General features: G+C 31.6%; 1 protein-coding gene across 1 annotated transcript in view; it reads left to right on the top strand.

Annotated features, from left to right (window-relative positions):
• The window catches only part of LOC126883109 (23 kDa integral membrane protein-like), a 116,537-nt gene that overhangs the window by 82,544 nt on the left and 17,507 nt on the right, over positions 1 to 16,486 (top strand). The window contains exon 3 of the mRNA XM_050648357.1: positions 13,991 to 14,155. Within this exon, the coding sequence (XP_050504314.1) occupies positions 13,991 to 14,155 (165 nt within the window). The remainder of the gene's footprint in view (positions 1 to 13,990; positions 14,156 to 16,486) is intronic.

Genomic DNA, 16,486 nt, shown 5'->3' on the forward strand with positions numbered 1-16,486 from the left:
ATCCGAGAAACTTAAAACAATAGGAAATAAATTCAACATTTTAACAACATTCAAAACAACAAACACATTGAGATCTATTCTATCTAAAACTAAACCTAATAATGAACAAGAAAGAACAAAGAATGGCATTTATCAAATAACTTGTGAATGCGAACAATTTTATTTAGGTGAAACATCAAGATCATCAAACATTAGAATAAGTGAACATCAGTCTTATAATAAAAATAGAGAATTTGATAGATCTAAAATATGTCAACACGCATGGGATAATGAACATCCACCAGTTCAGTGGAGAGATTCAAGTATAGTCCTAAAAGAATCAGATAGTAAAAAGAGGAAAATCAAAGAAGCGGCTCTAATTATGCTAAATGAAACCAATTGTGTCGCAAATTCCTCGGTAGAATGCAGTAGGATGTGGTTACCCATACTGAAAGAGGAAGTCAATAGAAAGAAAATACCACGATTAGTAAGTCAATAACATATCGAGTACATATTTTATATTTTAGTATTACTTATTGTATATCTATGTATTATTAATATTATTTATAATTTCAACATATTAAAATCAAAATTTGGTATTGGTTTTTGAAAGTAAATTAATATGAGACCAGATACTTACGATGTCGGGATAGTATCAAGAGGTTTTTTCCTGGTTTTTCCTCGAGATTTACTATGCAATCTCTAACGCGAGAATTTTATTGTCATCGTTTCATTTGGTTGTCTTTTTAAAGACAGATCACATGCTATGATTATTTTATGACTGATATTCTTGAGTTGGGATTGATTTCATGTAATCGAATGAACTATATTTTAGCAAAGTCGTCCCAGGAACGCTACTCATAAATATTGGCGATATCATTTTAAAGTCCTCTACTTTAAAATGTATAATATACGTCTGAATTGAAAATATAAATGAGTCAGATTAAATAAATTATTAGAAGAATTTTTTACTTAGTAACATTTTTGTTTAATTTAGTAGTATTTTGAATTTTGAAAACGAGACCCGATTTGGGCGTCGAAACGTTAGTAAAATTATTTTTTCAGTTTAATTGTGGCTTATTTCCCATCTAAATACACTACCTTGTAGTATATCTGCATTGATTTCTTTTAGCACTCGTGGTAAAAAGAAAACAGGAAGACCTTGCCTTAGTTGGATAGGAGGCATAAATCGGGAAATGGCGATTGGTATCGGAAGGACAGGAACATTTTTTAAACCTTATATTTTCTTTGTATAGGAGATATATACCAAGCAGTAATAGACCCCAGAGGAGGCAATCATCATTATCATCGTCAATCGACCCTGATTTGTCCATTGTTGAACATAGGTCTCCTCCAAATATTTCCATCTTCTTCTGTTCTGTACCTCTGCTATCCAATTTGTCACAATTATTTTGAGGTCGTTCTCCCATCGCGTTGGTGGTCTTCCTCGGCTTCGTTTGTCTGCTCGTGGTCTACACACAAGCAATTTCTTTTGTCCACCTCTCGTCTTTCATTCTTGCAACATGTCGCAACAATGTTAAGAGTGATGTGAAAGAACGAGGCAATAATCGCTTTTAATTTAATTTTTTTGATTTTTACAAACTTTCATTTTTGCCTTTTTTAATATGTCAGTTAATCTTATTTCAATATATTTCTCGTAAAAAACAACATTATTTTATTTTAGTTTTCTAAAATCAACCTTAAAAATAAAAGAAAAATAAAGAAAATTATTAATTAAGGCTTAAATTAAGATTTTTAAATTATTTGGTAATTAAGGGGTGCAGTATAAATTAGTGGACAAGACAAGATAATGGAGGGCACAATAGAGGTATAAATGGAAAAACATAGCCAGATAAGCAAAGACACACCTGGAGTTATGATGCCACAAGAAGAAGAAAATAAGGATTATTGTTAAATTTCTACACAGTAAAAAGAAAATATGACTTTTTTAGTTATTTATGTATCAAGGGCGTAAAATAGGCGTTTATGGACCGCGACGTGTAAGTAAGAGCCCGAGCCGATAGGCGAGGGCTATTAACACGTAAGGTCCATAAACGTTGTTTACGCCCGAAATTCGAAATACATACATACAAATTTTTATGCACGACTGTTTTAATGATCATTTATTAATAAAGATACAAAATTCCTTGCACGATCGTCTTAGTGATTATTTTTTAATGCTTCTTTTTCTTTCCACCTTTTGCGAACAATTTATTATAAATACCGTTTCAAAAGTTGCATGAATTTTGTAGCTCAATTTATTAAAACTCACCCTGTATAACAATTCACCGAATCATTGGTATTGGTTAGTTAATAAAAAATGTCATATTGAAAGAAATATGTCTATAGTTCATTCTTTCACGGGTTTTGCTCTAAATTTTAAAGAACCGCTTGGATTGACATGAAATTTGGCATACGTATAGTGTATAGCTTACATGTCAAAGAAAAAAAGTGATATTGTGCCGATGTGTGCTTTTGCCCTGGGGGTGACTTTCACCCCCTCTTGGGGGTGAAAACATATATATAAAAAATAAGTCCGGAAATGGGTAAACTGACTAATTTTAAGTAACTTTTGTTCTATAGAGCTTTTTCGCCAAGTCAACACTTTTCGAGTTATTTGCGAGTGAATATGTTCATTTTTCAACAAAATAACCACATTTTTAGGCGGTTCTTCGCAAATAACTCAAAAAGTAAGTATTTTGTCGAAAAAAACGTTCTTAGCAAAAATATAGCTTATTAAAAAGTAAAAAAAATGGTGTAGGCGTTAGGTCTCTGGATCTCGTAGAGCCAGAGGTATAGCCAATGAAAAATAGATTAATATTCACCAAATTTCAAATAGAATATTTCGACGTGAAATATCCAAAAAAATTAAGCACTTTTTGGGGAAAACCCATTATAACTTTTTTAAAGTGTTTAAAAAAGCTTTATTTCTGTTTTTGCAAAATGTTTCTAGTATTAAATTTAAGCAAGTTACGCTCAAAATAAAGTTGGTCCCTTTTGTTTTTGCAAAAAAAAATCGTGAAGACCACCACCTAATTAGCGACTTAAATGAAATTAATCGTTACCGCTCCACAAATTATTTTACTTATGTTGTGTTTATATGATCTGTAAGTTTTATCGATTCAAAGTGCTTATTTTTGAAAAAATTTGGTTTCAAAGTAAAATTTTTAAAAATTTTAATTTTGAAAAATATGCTTTTTTCAAAATAACTTAAAAATTGTCAGAGATACCAAATATCTCGAAAAACAAAAAAAAATTAGAGTTGCTTTTCTGAATATCATGTATTTTTTTGTTTTTCTGTTAGACAAAAATTGATTAAGATTTGGTGTTTCTAAATTTGCATACATTCGTGATCAGTGACTCGTTCAACCCCTTTTAACTACAGCCCTTTCAATAATAAGGACTTTGAACCGATGAAACTTACAGATCATATAAACAATATATACACGAGTCCAGAAACTTGTGAAGTCGTAACGATTAAGTTCATTTAAGATACTAATTAGGGGGTGATTTTCTCGATTTTTTTACCAAAACCAAAAGGGACTAACTTTATTTTGAGCGTAACTTGTTTAATTTTGATGCTAGAAATTTTTTTTATAAAACAAAAATGAAGCTTTTTTAAACACTTTAAATAAGTTGTAATGAGTTTTCCCCGAAATGCGCTTCATTTTTGGTTATTTCACGTTAAAGTATTCCATTTGGAATTTGAACGAATATGAACCTATTTTTCATTAGCTATAACTCTGCTTCTACGAGGTGTAGAGACGTGATATGTACACCATTTTTTAAAAAATTTTACAGGCTCTATTTTTGCTGAAACTGTTTTTTCGACAAAATACTTATTATTTGAGTTATTTGCGAAAAACCGTCTAAAAGCGTGGTTATTTTGTTGAAAAAATGAACATATTCACTGCCAAATAACTCGAAAAGTATTGACTTAGTGAAAAAACTCTATAGAACAAAAGTTACTTAAAATTAGCCAGTTTATCCATTTCCTGACTTTCTTTGGACGAATATTTTTTCACCCCCAAGAGGGGGTGAAAACCACCCCCAGGGCAAAAGCACATATCGGCACAATATCACTTTTTTTCATTGACTTGGTAGCTTTGTGTATGCCAAATTTCATGTCAATCCAAGCGGTTCTTTAAAATTTAGAGATTTTGCAATATTTTACCGTTAAAGAACGGACTATTAAGAAATAATAGTATTATAGAACAGTAATATCTATAGCTATGTTCGCGTTACCTAGCAACAAAGTAAATAAGTCAAGAATAGTAAGTCGCCATTATCTATCGTATTGAAAGTTTCATAACAAATTTATTAAGAAGTTCTTTTATAATGGAAACTAGTGACGATGAAACATTTTCTGGAATACCACCGGAAATTTTTAAAGCAGCTGAAGATGAAAAATTAAGTTTACTACCGGCTAAATCTAAGAAAATATACGATACATCTAACATTATCTTCCGGCGGGCGATAAAGAAGCCCACGGGCGCTAAACTGGCACTTTACGCCAGCCAAATTTATACATAATATGGACTTTACCGCCCGGTCGTGCATAAAATATATTACATATCATTGATATGATTACACAATATAAAGATAAATTCAGACAAAACACTTCAATGAGGCCTACTTAAAGGAGCAAACGAAGTTAGGGAGCTATCTTTATACAAGGTGATCAACTTCTGTGACAAAGTCCACTATATCTGTTATTATACAATCTATGAAAAAAGTTGTAAATAAAAGTTATAGAGACCTTTAATGTACACATTTTAAAATAAGTGAGAAATATACAGGATCCTCCATAACACAATGCCAAACCAAAGTTATGTTTTTTTTTAAATAGAACACCCTGTATTTTTTTCAAAATAACGTTTCTCTACGATATAACACATGTCTAGGATTAAACCGAGTGCTTCAAAGTTATGAGCAATCTTATTAAAAAATCACACTGATTTGATCGCCCTGTATGTTTCTAACGGTGTAATATAAAGTGATTTTTTACTGCTTTTGGGTGTCAATATTAAAGTAGTTTTGCAACAATGTACAATTTTTTATAACTACACAAATTGTATACAGAGTAAGAGTAAGTCAAAATGTAAGTAAAAAATTTTCTTCATATTTTTAAATGGTACACCCTGTATTTTATATTACCATCGAAAACTTCTACCAGTATACTTGCACATCTTTTAAGTATTCGAGATATTTTAGTTTTATTGTTGATAACAACGAGTGCTACTTTGTTATTAATAAATAACAATACTTTAATTAATTCAGAAAACTAAATTAAATAAAAATATGTTTAACCTACTTCTTATGTTTCTTATAAAATATGTTCAAAGTGAGCTCCCATAACGTCTATACAAGCCTGGAGACGAGTTTCGAATGACCTACTGACGTTTGTAAGCATTTGTTGTGTGACACTTTGAAAGGCGTTTTTAATCCTTATTTTCATATCGTCAACTATTGTTGGAGGTGTAGGTGTAACCCCAGGAAAAGAAGTCAACTTTGTTCAATTGTGGTGATCTGGGTGAACAGTGAACTCGCCCATCTCTTCCTATCCATCTTTCAGGAAATAATTCATCGAGTTCACCGTTGACAAGTGCGTTGTGGTGAACAGCGTCTCCGTCGTGAAGGTACCACATATGTTGGCGGATGTTTAATGGTACATTTTCAAGTAGAATAGGTAAATGATTCACTAGAAAATTTAAATTAAACCTCACTATTTACCGATTCTTCAAAGAAAACAGGACCTATAACATAATTGTCTACGATTCCACCCCAAATATTTAAGGACCATCTCATTTGACTATGTGTGGGAGCACAGTACGGATTGGTTGTGGAATAATAATGAAAATTGTGTCTGTTTACACTACCATTTTTGTGGAATGTTACCTCGTCTCCAAAAAGAACAAACTCAAAAAAATCTCTCTGTATTACTATTTGCTGTTGTGACCATTGACACAATTGTACTCTTCGTTCCAAATCATCCCCAACAAGTTCCTGATGAAATTGTATATGATATGTATGCATGTTGTTTTTCTTGAGTATGTTTTGGATAGATCTATAACTTATAACTTGCTTTCTTGTAATATTTCGAATACTTGTATGAGGATTTTCTGTAACAGCCAGTAAAACATTTAATTCATTTTCATCCCGTAATAATGGTTTGTGTTTTTTCCTTTGGTTCATATAAAATTGAACCAGTACGAATAAGCATGTCTAATAATTTGTCAAATTCTTTCTTATTTGATTGTCGACGCTGTGGATACCGTTTCCTATAAATTAGTGTGGCAAGTAATGAGTTTTTAAAACACTCTCCTAAAATCCATATCATGTCTGTCATTTATTCACGACTAAAATTCATTGTTAGGTAACAATTATAACAATATGGCAAACAATTATTATAATCACAGAATAACAAAAATAAAAACGTACACATAATTAAAATCTTAAATCTGACAGTTCTTGTGTCAATTATTTCAAAGCCACCTTAAACAAGAACTTGCAGCAATTTATAGTGCCCATTTCTTCGCGGAAAATTAATATCATTTTGTTAGTAAATATAAAATTGTCGTTATTGTATAGAATTTCCCAGAAACTTGGAGAAAAAATGAAATGCAGTCTAATTTTAATTATCACTATCAAATCAGGTGACAACTTCAATAACTATAATTGACTTATGCTCCTTTTCAAATATGCCCGGAACATTATTAAAAAAATTAAAATATTTAAAAATTTTGAAAAACATCGATTTTTTTCTATTTTATTTGCTTATGACTTTAAAACGATTAATTTTGGAACAAAGTTGTAGGGAAATATAATAAAGATAATAGAATTTTGTATATTATACGACTGGTTAAAAATGTCTTAAATTATTACCCTTTCTGCAAAATAGCAATAAATACAAAATAAGGGGGCAAAATAAGCCTGTTCTTATTCAACGTTTTTCAACCACTTTAGTTGCACTTAGAACCTTCGTTGTTCGCTTAAAGAATGCTTATGACATACTTAAACCGTCCACCAGATTTCATTACAATCGACCTATAGTGTAGGAAACAAAGGTTGAACCTTGCAAAATGGACACAAGTCCGGTTTTATTTTTTTTCTGTTATATCAAGGGGTGCTTATTATAAGACTAACTTTTTCTGAAAAAATTTCGCCCCGGAACCTCCCTTTTCACCCCTTTAAAGGGGGTAATTTGTGGTTTTTGCGTAACGTAGCCCTTCCTGTAACTTTTACAAAAAATTTCTTTTATAGAAATATGAAGAGGACTATATTTTCTACGATCTATTTCCAACACAATCTCTCTATCATCCACCGTTTAGCAGGGGTGGCGCGCTAAATTTGACAAGTTTTTAAAAAAGATGTTTTAAAAAAATATATATTTTTCCCTAACTGTAACGGAAATTAAGAAGAAATCCTGCGGTGATTATTCACAAATAATTGACTGATTTTTTGGTATAGGTTTCGCTTAAGGGTAATTGCCCTTTTTTTAATTACAGGGTGTTACATTTTAAAAAACCTCTTTTTATACCATCTGAACCGTTTATGCTAGAGTAAAAAGACTTTCAGCAATTACCCATGTACTGGTGCTATTTACAAATTTGTATAATGCACCCCCATTTTTTCCCCGGAACCACCCCAAAAAAAAAGAAAAATTAATAAATAAATTGATTTTCTTGGAATCCTTCACACACAATGCCCTTTATTAATATGCTTCATATATCATTTTGTGGACGTTATTATTACCCATGCATGGACACCAAAAGCAATTTCCTAGTGCAACCCCTGTAGCAAAAAAAAATAAATAAAATGGGGGGTTGAAATTTTTTTTTTGTTTTTTGCTTTTTGATACATATGGGCATATGCTTCATCAATAGTGCTTTTCAAAAATATATATGGTTATTGCAACATCTCTGCGAAAACCACCCCTATCCTTGAAAATATACTGCAGAAACTACCCCTATCCCTTGGCGAGCATGTTTTTACGATTTTCTCATTACCTATGTATTCTTTTTAAACAAAACTTATACAAGGCTAAAGACCACTATTTACTCTAAAAATTATGTCCTATTCATTTTTTCGTATAAGCAACCGTTACGGCACAGTGGCGCCGTAAACCTCATATATGCTTTGGCGGGCTCCAGTTTTTGTTTTTTTTTTTCGTCATCTGTTCGTTTTATTGATAAAGTACTTATGCAAAATAAAACAATACAGTGTAACCTACAAATTATGACTTATGCACATTTTACATTCTTTGCTCCCCAAAGCCACAGTGTAAATAAATTTTTGCATATTTTCGCCACCTACATGCATTTTATTGCATTAATGCTACCTTAACAGCACAATATTTACCCTTAGGTGGTCGCTACGCAGTGGCGGATCCAGGGAGGGGTGATGGGGGTGATCATCTCCCCCCCCCCTCTTAAACCAAGTGATATTATATTCAAAGATTATAAAAATATTCATTTATTTTTATAGAAATTTAACCAATTGGCACCCCCCTCTTAACGATGCTGGATCCGCCACTGTCGCTAAAGCATAAAAAGTCATTCTTATAAAAATAATATTAATATAATATAAGTATTTCTATAAAAATAAATGAATATTTTTATAATCTTCAAATATAATATCACTTGGTTTGAGAGGGGTGGGGGTGATCGCCCCCATCACCCCTCCCTGGATCCGCCACTGCTCAGCGACCACTTAGGGGTGAATATTGTGCTATTAAGGTAGCATTAACGCAATAATATGCGTGTAGGTGGCGAAAATATGAAATAATTTATTTTGGGCCACCACTGTAGCTTTGGGGAGCAAAGAATGTAAAATATGCATAGGTCATGATTTGTAGGTTACACTGTGTTGTTTTATTTTACATCAGTACTTTATCAATAAAACAAACAGATGACCAAAAAATAAACAAAAACTGGAGCCCGTCAAAGCATATATGAGGTTTACGGCGCCACTGTGCCGTAACGGTTGCTTAAACAAAAAAAATGAATAGGACCTAATTCTTAGAGTAAATAGTGGTCTTTAACCTTGTATAAGTTTTGTTTAAAAAAAATGAATAGGTAATGAGAAAATCGTAAAAACATGCTGGATAAGGTATAGGGGTAGTTTCTGCAGTATATTTTCAAGGATAGGGGTGGTTTGCGCAGGGATGTTGCAATAAACATATATATTTTTGAAAAGCACTATTGATGAAGCATATGCCCATAAGGATCAAAAAGCAAAAAACAAAAAAAAAATTTCAATCCCCCATTTTATTTATTGTTTTTGGCTACCGGGGTTGCACTAGGAAATCGCTTTTAGTGTCCATGCATGGGTAATAATAACTAGCACAAAATAATATATGAAGCATATTATTGAAGGGCATTGTGTGTGAAGGATTCCAAGAAAATCACTTTATTTATTAATTCTTCTTTTTTTTGGGTGGTTCCGGGGAAAAAATGGGGGTGAATTATACAAATTTGTAAATAACACCAGTACATGGGTAATCGCTGAAAGTCTTTTTACTCTAGCATAAACGGTTCAGATGGTATAAAAAGGGGTTTTTTAAAATGTAACACCCTGTAATTAAAAAAAGGGCAATTACCCTTAAGTGAAACCTATACCAAAAAATCAACCATCTATTTGTGAATAATCTCCGAAGCATTTCTTTTTAATTTCCGTTACAGTTAGGGAAAAATATATATTTTTTAGAAACATCTTTTTTAAAAACTTGTCAACTTTGGGGCGCTACCCTTGCTAAACGGTGGATGATAGAGAGATGCTGTCGGAAATAAATCGTAGAAAATATAGTCCTCTTCATATTTCTATAAAAGAAATTTTTTGTGAAAGGTACAGGAAAGGTTACGTTCTGCAAAAACCATAAATTACCCCCTTTAAAGGGGTGAAAAGGGGGGTTCCGGGGCGAATTTTTTTCAGAAAAAGTTAGTCTTATAATAAGAGCCCCTTGATATGCCAGAAAAAAAATAAAACCGGACTTGTGTCCATTTTGCAAGGTTCAACCTCTGTTTCCTACACTACTAATAGATTTTGCATAATAAATTTTCAATCTAGTTAGTTCAAATTTTATAAAAACTTTCTGAACAAAAATTAGACCATTTAGAAGTTTGCTAATTTTTTACAGATAAGCAGACGCTCTACCTATCTCTATCTAATAAACTTTACAGAATTAAAACGGATTATTTAAGCAGCCTCAGCAATGTTTTAAAGTTGTAAACAATTTATTGGCTTATAAACAAATATAATGTCTTCGTTACTATTATATTAAATTAAATTCACCAAACTAAACAAGAAAATACTCGGTACGACGCATATTTTAAAAGTAAAAAAGTTGATTTGTGAGGACTATTAGTTCCTGAGATACAACCGGTTAAAATAAGCGTCGTACCGAGTATTTTCTAGTTCCTTTTTGTAAATTTAATTTAATATAATAGTAACGGAGATATTTTATTTGTTTATAAGTAAGCCAAAAAATTGTTAAACTTTAAGGCTGCTTAGATCATCCGATTTTAATTCTGTAAAGTTTATTGGATAGGTAGAGTGCCTGTTTATATATAAGAAAAGTAAGAAAATTAACTAACTTCTAAATGGTCTACTTTTTGTTCAAGTTTTTAAAAAATTTGAACTTTAAAAAAAATAGATTGAAAATTGGTTATGCAAAATCAATTACGTCAATTTTAAAGAAATTTAGTGGACGGTTTAAGCATGTTATAAACATTTTCTAAGCGAATTACGAAAGTTCTAAGTGCAACCAAAGTGGTTGAAAAACATTGAATAAAAACAGGCTTATTTTGCCCCCTTATTTTGTATTTATTGCTATTTTGCAAAAAGGGTAATAATTTAAGATATTTTTAACAAGTTGTATATTATACAAAATTCAATTAGCTTTATTTTATTTCGTAACAACTTTGTTCCAAAATGAATTGTTTTAAAGTTATAAGCACAGAAAATAGAAAAAAATCGATGATTTTCGAAATTTTTATTTTTTTATTAATGTTTCGGCTATATTTGAGAAGGAGCATAATACGATTATAATTACTGAAGTTGTTAAATAACTTTATCTGCAAAAATCCGAATGCCACCTCTCACATCCACCTAAAAACAGATCCGCCCTGGTCTATTAAAGGTTTCTAATATTAAGGGTAATTAATTATTGTAATAAACGTATCTATTAGTTATCCACAATAAAACTAAAATATCTCGAAAACTAATAACTTTAGGTATAGGGAATATTCAAAAGATATGCAAGTATAATAATAGAAATACAGGGTATTCCATTTAAAAATATGAAGAAAATCTTTAATTTACATTTTGACCAGGGGCGTCATGACCCTGGAAATGACTGAAATTTACAAAAAATAGATCAATTTTGTATTATGTTTACATATATAATGTATTGTATATATAATGTTTGCCCCCCCCCTAGCAAAATTTCAAATGACGCTCCTGATTTTGACTTACCCTGTATACAATTTGTGTAGTTATAAAAAAGTTGTACATTGTTAAAAAACTATAGGTCTGGATCCCGCGTATGAAAAAAAAGTTGATTAATAGCAAGCTGAAAATTTGTTAATAGCTTAAGGGTGTCTAGTCGGACAAATTTTGATATATGGGAAGACTGTAACAGGGTAAGTTTTAATTGTGGAACAGGTTAAAAATTTGGAACGGTCAGACCACGAAAACGGCACATGTATTTTGTCCGACAAAACAGACTTAAACTCTCCGAACAGAGATTAAACTCTCATGCAAAAATCAGACTGCTATGTATTACCAAATGGGCGTTTTAATCAGTGGAACATGTAGAATATGTCAAATGACAGGAATTATGACAGGTGATAAATAGCAGTCTGATTTTTGCATGAGAGTTTAATCTCTGTTCGGAGAGTTTAAGTCTATTCTGTCGGACAAAATAAATGTGCCGTTTTCGTGGTCTGACCGTTCCAAATTTTTAACCTGTTCCACAATTAAAACTGCCCCTGTTCCAGTGTTCCCATATATCAAAGTTTATCCGACTAGACACCCTTAAGCTATTAACAAATTTTCAGCTTGCTATTAATCAACTTTTTTTTCATACGCTGGATCCAGACCTACTACTTTAATATTTACAATCAAAAGCAGTAAAAAACTAAGTTTAAATTACACCGTTAGAAACATTCAGGGCGATCAAATCAGTACGATTTTTTAATAAAAGTGCTCATAACTTTGAAACACTTGGTATAACCCTAGACAAGTGTTACATCTCTTTAATCAGAAAAATGTGGAGAAACTAGATTTTGAATAAAATACAGGGTGTTCTATTAAAAAAAAAACATAACTTGGGTTTGGCACCGTGTTATAGAGAACCCTGTATATTTATCACTAATTTTAAAATGTGTACATTAAAGGTGTCTATAACTTTTATTAACAACTTTTTTTTATATATTGTATAATTTATATACATTTATATATTGGACGTTGTCACAGATGTTGTACATATTTATAAAACCAAATTAACTGAAAAACAGCTGGTATTTAGTTATTATTATGTAGACCTAAAATAAACGAATTACTAATTAAAACAAATTAATAAACACATTAGAAAATAAATAACCAACAAACGACTGTTAAGTTATTATAGAGAACATTGATCTTATTTACTTTCTGATAAAGGTATATTTGTATGCTTTTGACGTCATTTATTACGATTAAAATAGATAATATGTATCAGTTAATACAAGCTCATAGATTGTGCAAATTACAGTCGTGATTTGCGAATAATAACTTTGGTTATGAATTGATGAAATTGTTTCTAATCCGATTATTTTCCGCTCTACGTTTTTTGATATCATACGTTTAGGACGTTCGTATATTATGACTGGATATTGAAACTGGCCTCTTTCTCTTCCATCGGCTCCACATTAGTCCCCTTCTTCTCTTTTCTTGGCTCTGCAGCTCTAAGTGAGTCTTGGTCGCGTTTACCATTTCCACTCTTGCCGGTCTTTCCGGTCCTCCACACTTGCAATAATCTCCCATTGTTGTATCCCCATTTTACATAAATCACTCGTTGCTGTGTCTTTCCATATTTTTCTTGGGCTGCCATCTGGCAGCATTATTATGGGTGAATGTTTTAGCTGCCTTTGAAATTTAATCAGCATCTATAGCGAGTAATTTCCTGGTATAATTCTAGCTCCATTTCCTGACATGATTGTAGCTGCTACATTTTTTCAGGCCTATTTTCGGCAGTTGTCACTACTCTCAAGTATGTGAATTTTTTGACAACTTCAAAGTTGTAGATTGAAAAAAATTCCTTTATTGAAATGGCCTGTCTAATTCTTTGTCTCGGATTCTTGGTAACTTACTTGGTCTTATCTTCATTGAGCTTAAGATCAATTTTTCTGGCTCTACTTTCAAAAAGGGTAAAACTTATTTTATTTGAATCTTGTATTTCATTTTTTCTCAATAACCGATGTCTTTCCTTGCTTAGATATTTTGACTTAAGTGCGTACCATTCGATGATCACTACCGGTATAGAATTTGTTTAGAACTTTTATTGCAAATTAGATAGTCTATTTCATTTTTGGTTTGACTCTATTATCTGCTTTGCCAACTTATTTCTGTTGTTTTTGTGGAAGAAGCTATTCATTTTGAAGTTATTCCGAAGAAGAACTAAAAAGAAAATCTTCACACTGGGAACTCCTTTCTTATTGGAGTAATAATTAATTTAACCATATAACCACTAAATTCATTTGCGTTACAAAATTAATAAATTTGAATATATTGTTTGTTGTTAATGATCATAGAAAAAATCATGTATACAACTTGCATTTAAATTTCATTATGAAGCTTGTATTCTATACGAAACACGCAGCTACGCGGTTCGTTTCGTGTGCTTCATGTTCTCATCATAATGACCATAATAAATGCTCATTGCATAATATACTATTATAGTCTTTCGAAAATAAAGATATTGTGTATTATTTAATTATGTATTTATTTAATGTGCTTTTTCCTTTTTCAGTACGCTTTACTACTTCTTGTAATAGTTATCCTGGAATTGACCGTAAGTATCATTGCTTACAAATCCAGGAGTCACTTGGAAGAAACACTTTCTCAGGATATGTGGATTAGTATGGAGTATTACATAGCCGATACTGGATATATTTGGGATGCAACACAATACTCGGTAAGTATAGTATATCCTAGTCCTAGACTAAACGAATAGCATGACAAGACCAACCCAACACGGAACTCAGTTAAAGTAGGAAATAGGTTTATTTTCATGGTAAACCAGTATTCGTAATGGGTGAATTCAATTTAAGATTTGGGAAGACAATGAATTATGTAGAGATTCAATGAAGAACAAGCAAATGGAAACCGAAAAAAGCCTGTGCGCCCATAATGAATTACGTATAAAAAATACCACATTTCACAATATAAATATACATTTAACAACACCAGAAGCCGAAAGTCAATGATTAACTTTGCAATCCGTAACAAAAAATCGGATATCACCCACGTACTTGACGTCAGAACGCAAACGTCAGCAAATTATAAGTATCACACAACATAGTTTAGTCTTATGCAAAGCTCAAATTATCGCATATAAATCCACCAGAAGAAGGGATCTGAACTATATAACAAAAGTTGAATCCCTGGAAAACGATAGTACTAAAATCCTCTACTGAAGACGAATTGAAGAAAAGATATCCCAGAAATAGAGAGCGTTGAATAATCGTATATAATAATATGTAATATCATAAGAAAAAAAATTTTGCCGGCAATATTTTCGACTGGTATGAAAGTTTATTGCCTGGTAATTTTCGCGAATTAAATAGTCTAAGAGCTAGTGAACCCTCCGACTAACGGTCGTCCTGTAAGGCTAGAAATTTTTCTAGTGATAATTCATAGCACACCAAGACTAAAAACCATGACCTGGCAGGCCTCAGTGGTGCACGTGTATCTACCAGGTGAATCGAAAAGTGCAAATTTAGGGGGTAAAATAAACTTTCTCCTGTAAGGTTTAAATTTAAGTATGTGTTTGAGTAAGTCATTCAGAAGAAATGTGTATAATGACAGGCGATTCTGAAGAGCATAAGACCTTGCCAGGCGAGGGGAAAGATTAGGAGTTGTTCCTAAAATTATTCTTTTTGCATCGAACAAATTTGTTTTAGGTTTTTTGAATCATTCCAAACAGAAAACGTCTTTAGTGATTTTTCTCTTAAGTTAATAGTTTTTGTTATATAAGCGATTGAAAATTTTGAAAATTGCGAAATCGGCCATTTTTAACCCTAAATCGGACATTTATCTAAAAATTTCAATGTTGCCAAGATACGTAGATATTCTTTAAACATTGATTGATGAAATCCCGAAGAGTTTTTTGCAATAAAATATCGAAAACCCCTTTGTTTTTTTAATTGATAATCAAGCAGGTGCGACACTGTAGTATAAGTGAGGACGTTTGAGTTTGCATAAATTCAATATCTCGAGAATGGGCAAATTTCAAGAAATATCCTCAGACAGATCGATTTTTATTTTTAAATTAGGACTTTTTGGCATATATATAATACTAGTGACGTCATCCATCTGAGCGTGATGACGTAATCGATGCTTTTTTTAAATGAGACTATGGGTTGTGTGATAGCTCATTTGAAAGGTTATTGAATTTTCTATTCACTAATATAAACATTAACATTATTATTTATCCAAAAAAAAATTTTTTATTAAATTAACTTTGATTCAATTTGACAAATAGAAGAAAAATTTTTTTTGTACACCCTGTATAAATAATTATGTTAATGTTTATATCACTGAATAGGGAATTAAATTACCTTTCAAATGAGCTATCACGCAACCCCTACTCTTATTTAAAAAAATCATCGATTACGTCATCACGCCCAGATGGATGATGTCACTAGTATTATATATATGCCAAAAAGTCCTAATTCAAAAATAAAAATCGACCTGCCTGAGGATTGACTTGAAATTTGCCCATTCTAGAGATAATGAATTTATGCAAACGCATACGTCCTCACTTATACTACAGTGTCGCACACGCTTGATTAGCAATTAAAAAAACAAAGGGGTTTTCGATATTTTATTGCAAAAAATTCTTCGGGATTTCATCAATCAATGTTTAAAGAATATCTACGTACCTTGGCAACATTGAAATTTTTAGATAAATGTCCGATTTAGGGTTAAAAATGGCCGATTTCTCAATTTTCAAAATTTTCAATCGTTCATATAACAAAAACTATTAACTTAAGAGAAAAATCACAAAAAACGTTTTCTGTTTGAAATGATTCAAAAAATCTAAAAAAAATTTGTTCGATGCGAAAAGAATAATTTTAGGAAAAACCCATAGTCTTTCCCCTCGCCTGGCAATGTCTTATGCTCTTCAGAATCGCCTGTCATTGTACACATTTCTTCTAAATGACTTACTAAAACACATACTTAAATTTAAACCTTACAGGAGAAAGTTTATTTTACCCCCTAAATTTGCACTTTTCGATTCACC

This window comes from Diabrotica virgifera, chromosome 4, assembly GCF_917563875.1.
Source record: "Diabrotica virgifera virgifera chromosome 4, PGI_DIABVI_V3a".
NCBI lineage: Eukaryota > Metazoa > Arthropoda > Insecta > Coleoptera > Chrysomelidae > Diabrotica > Diabrotica virgifera.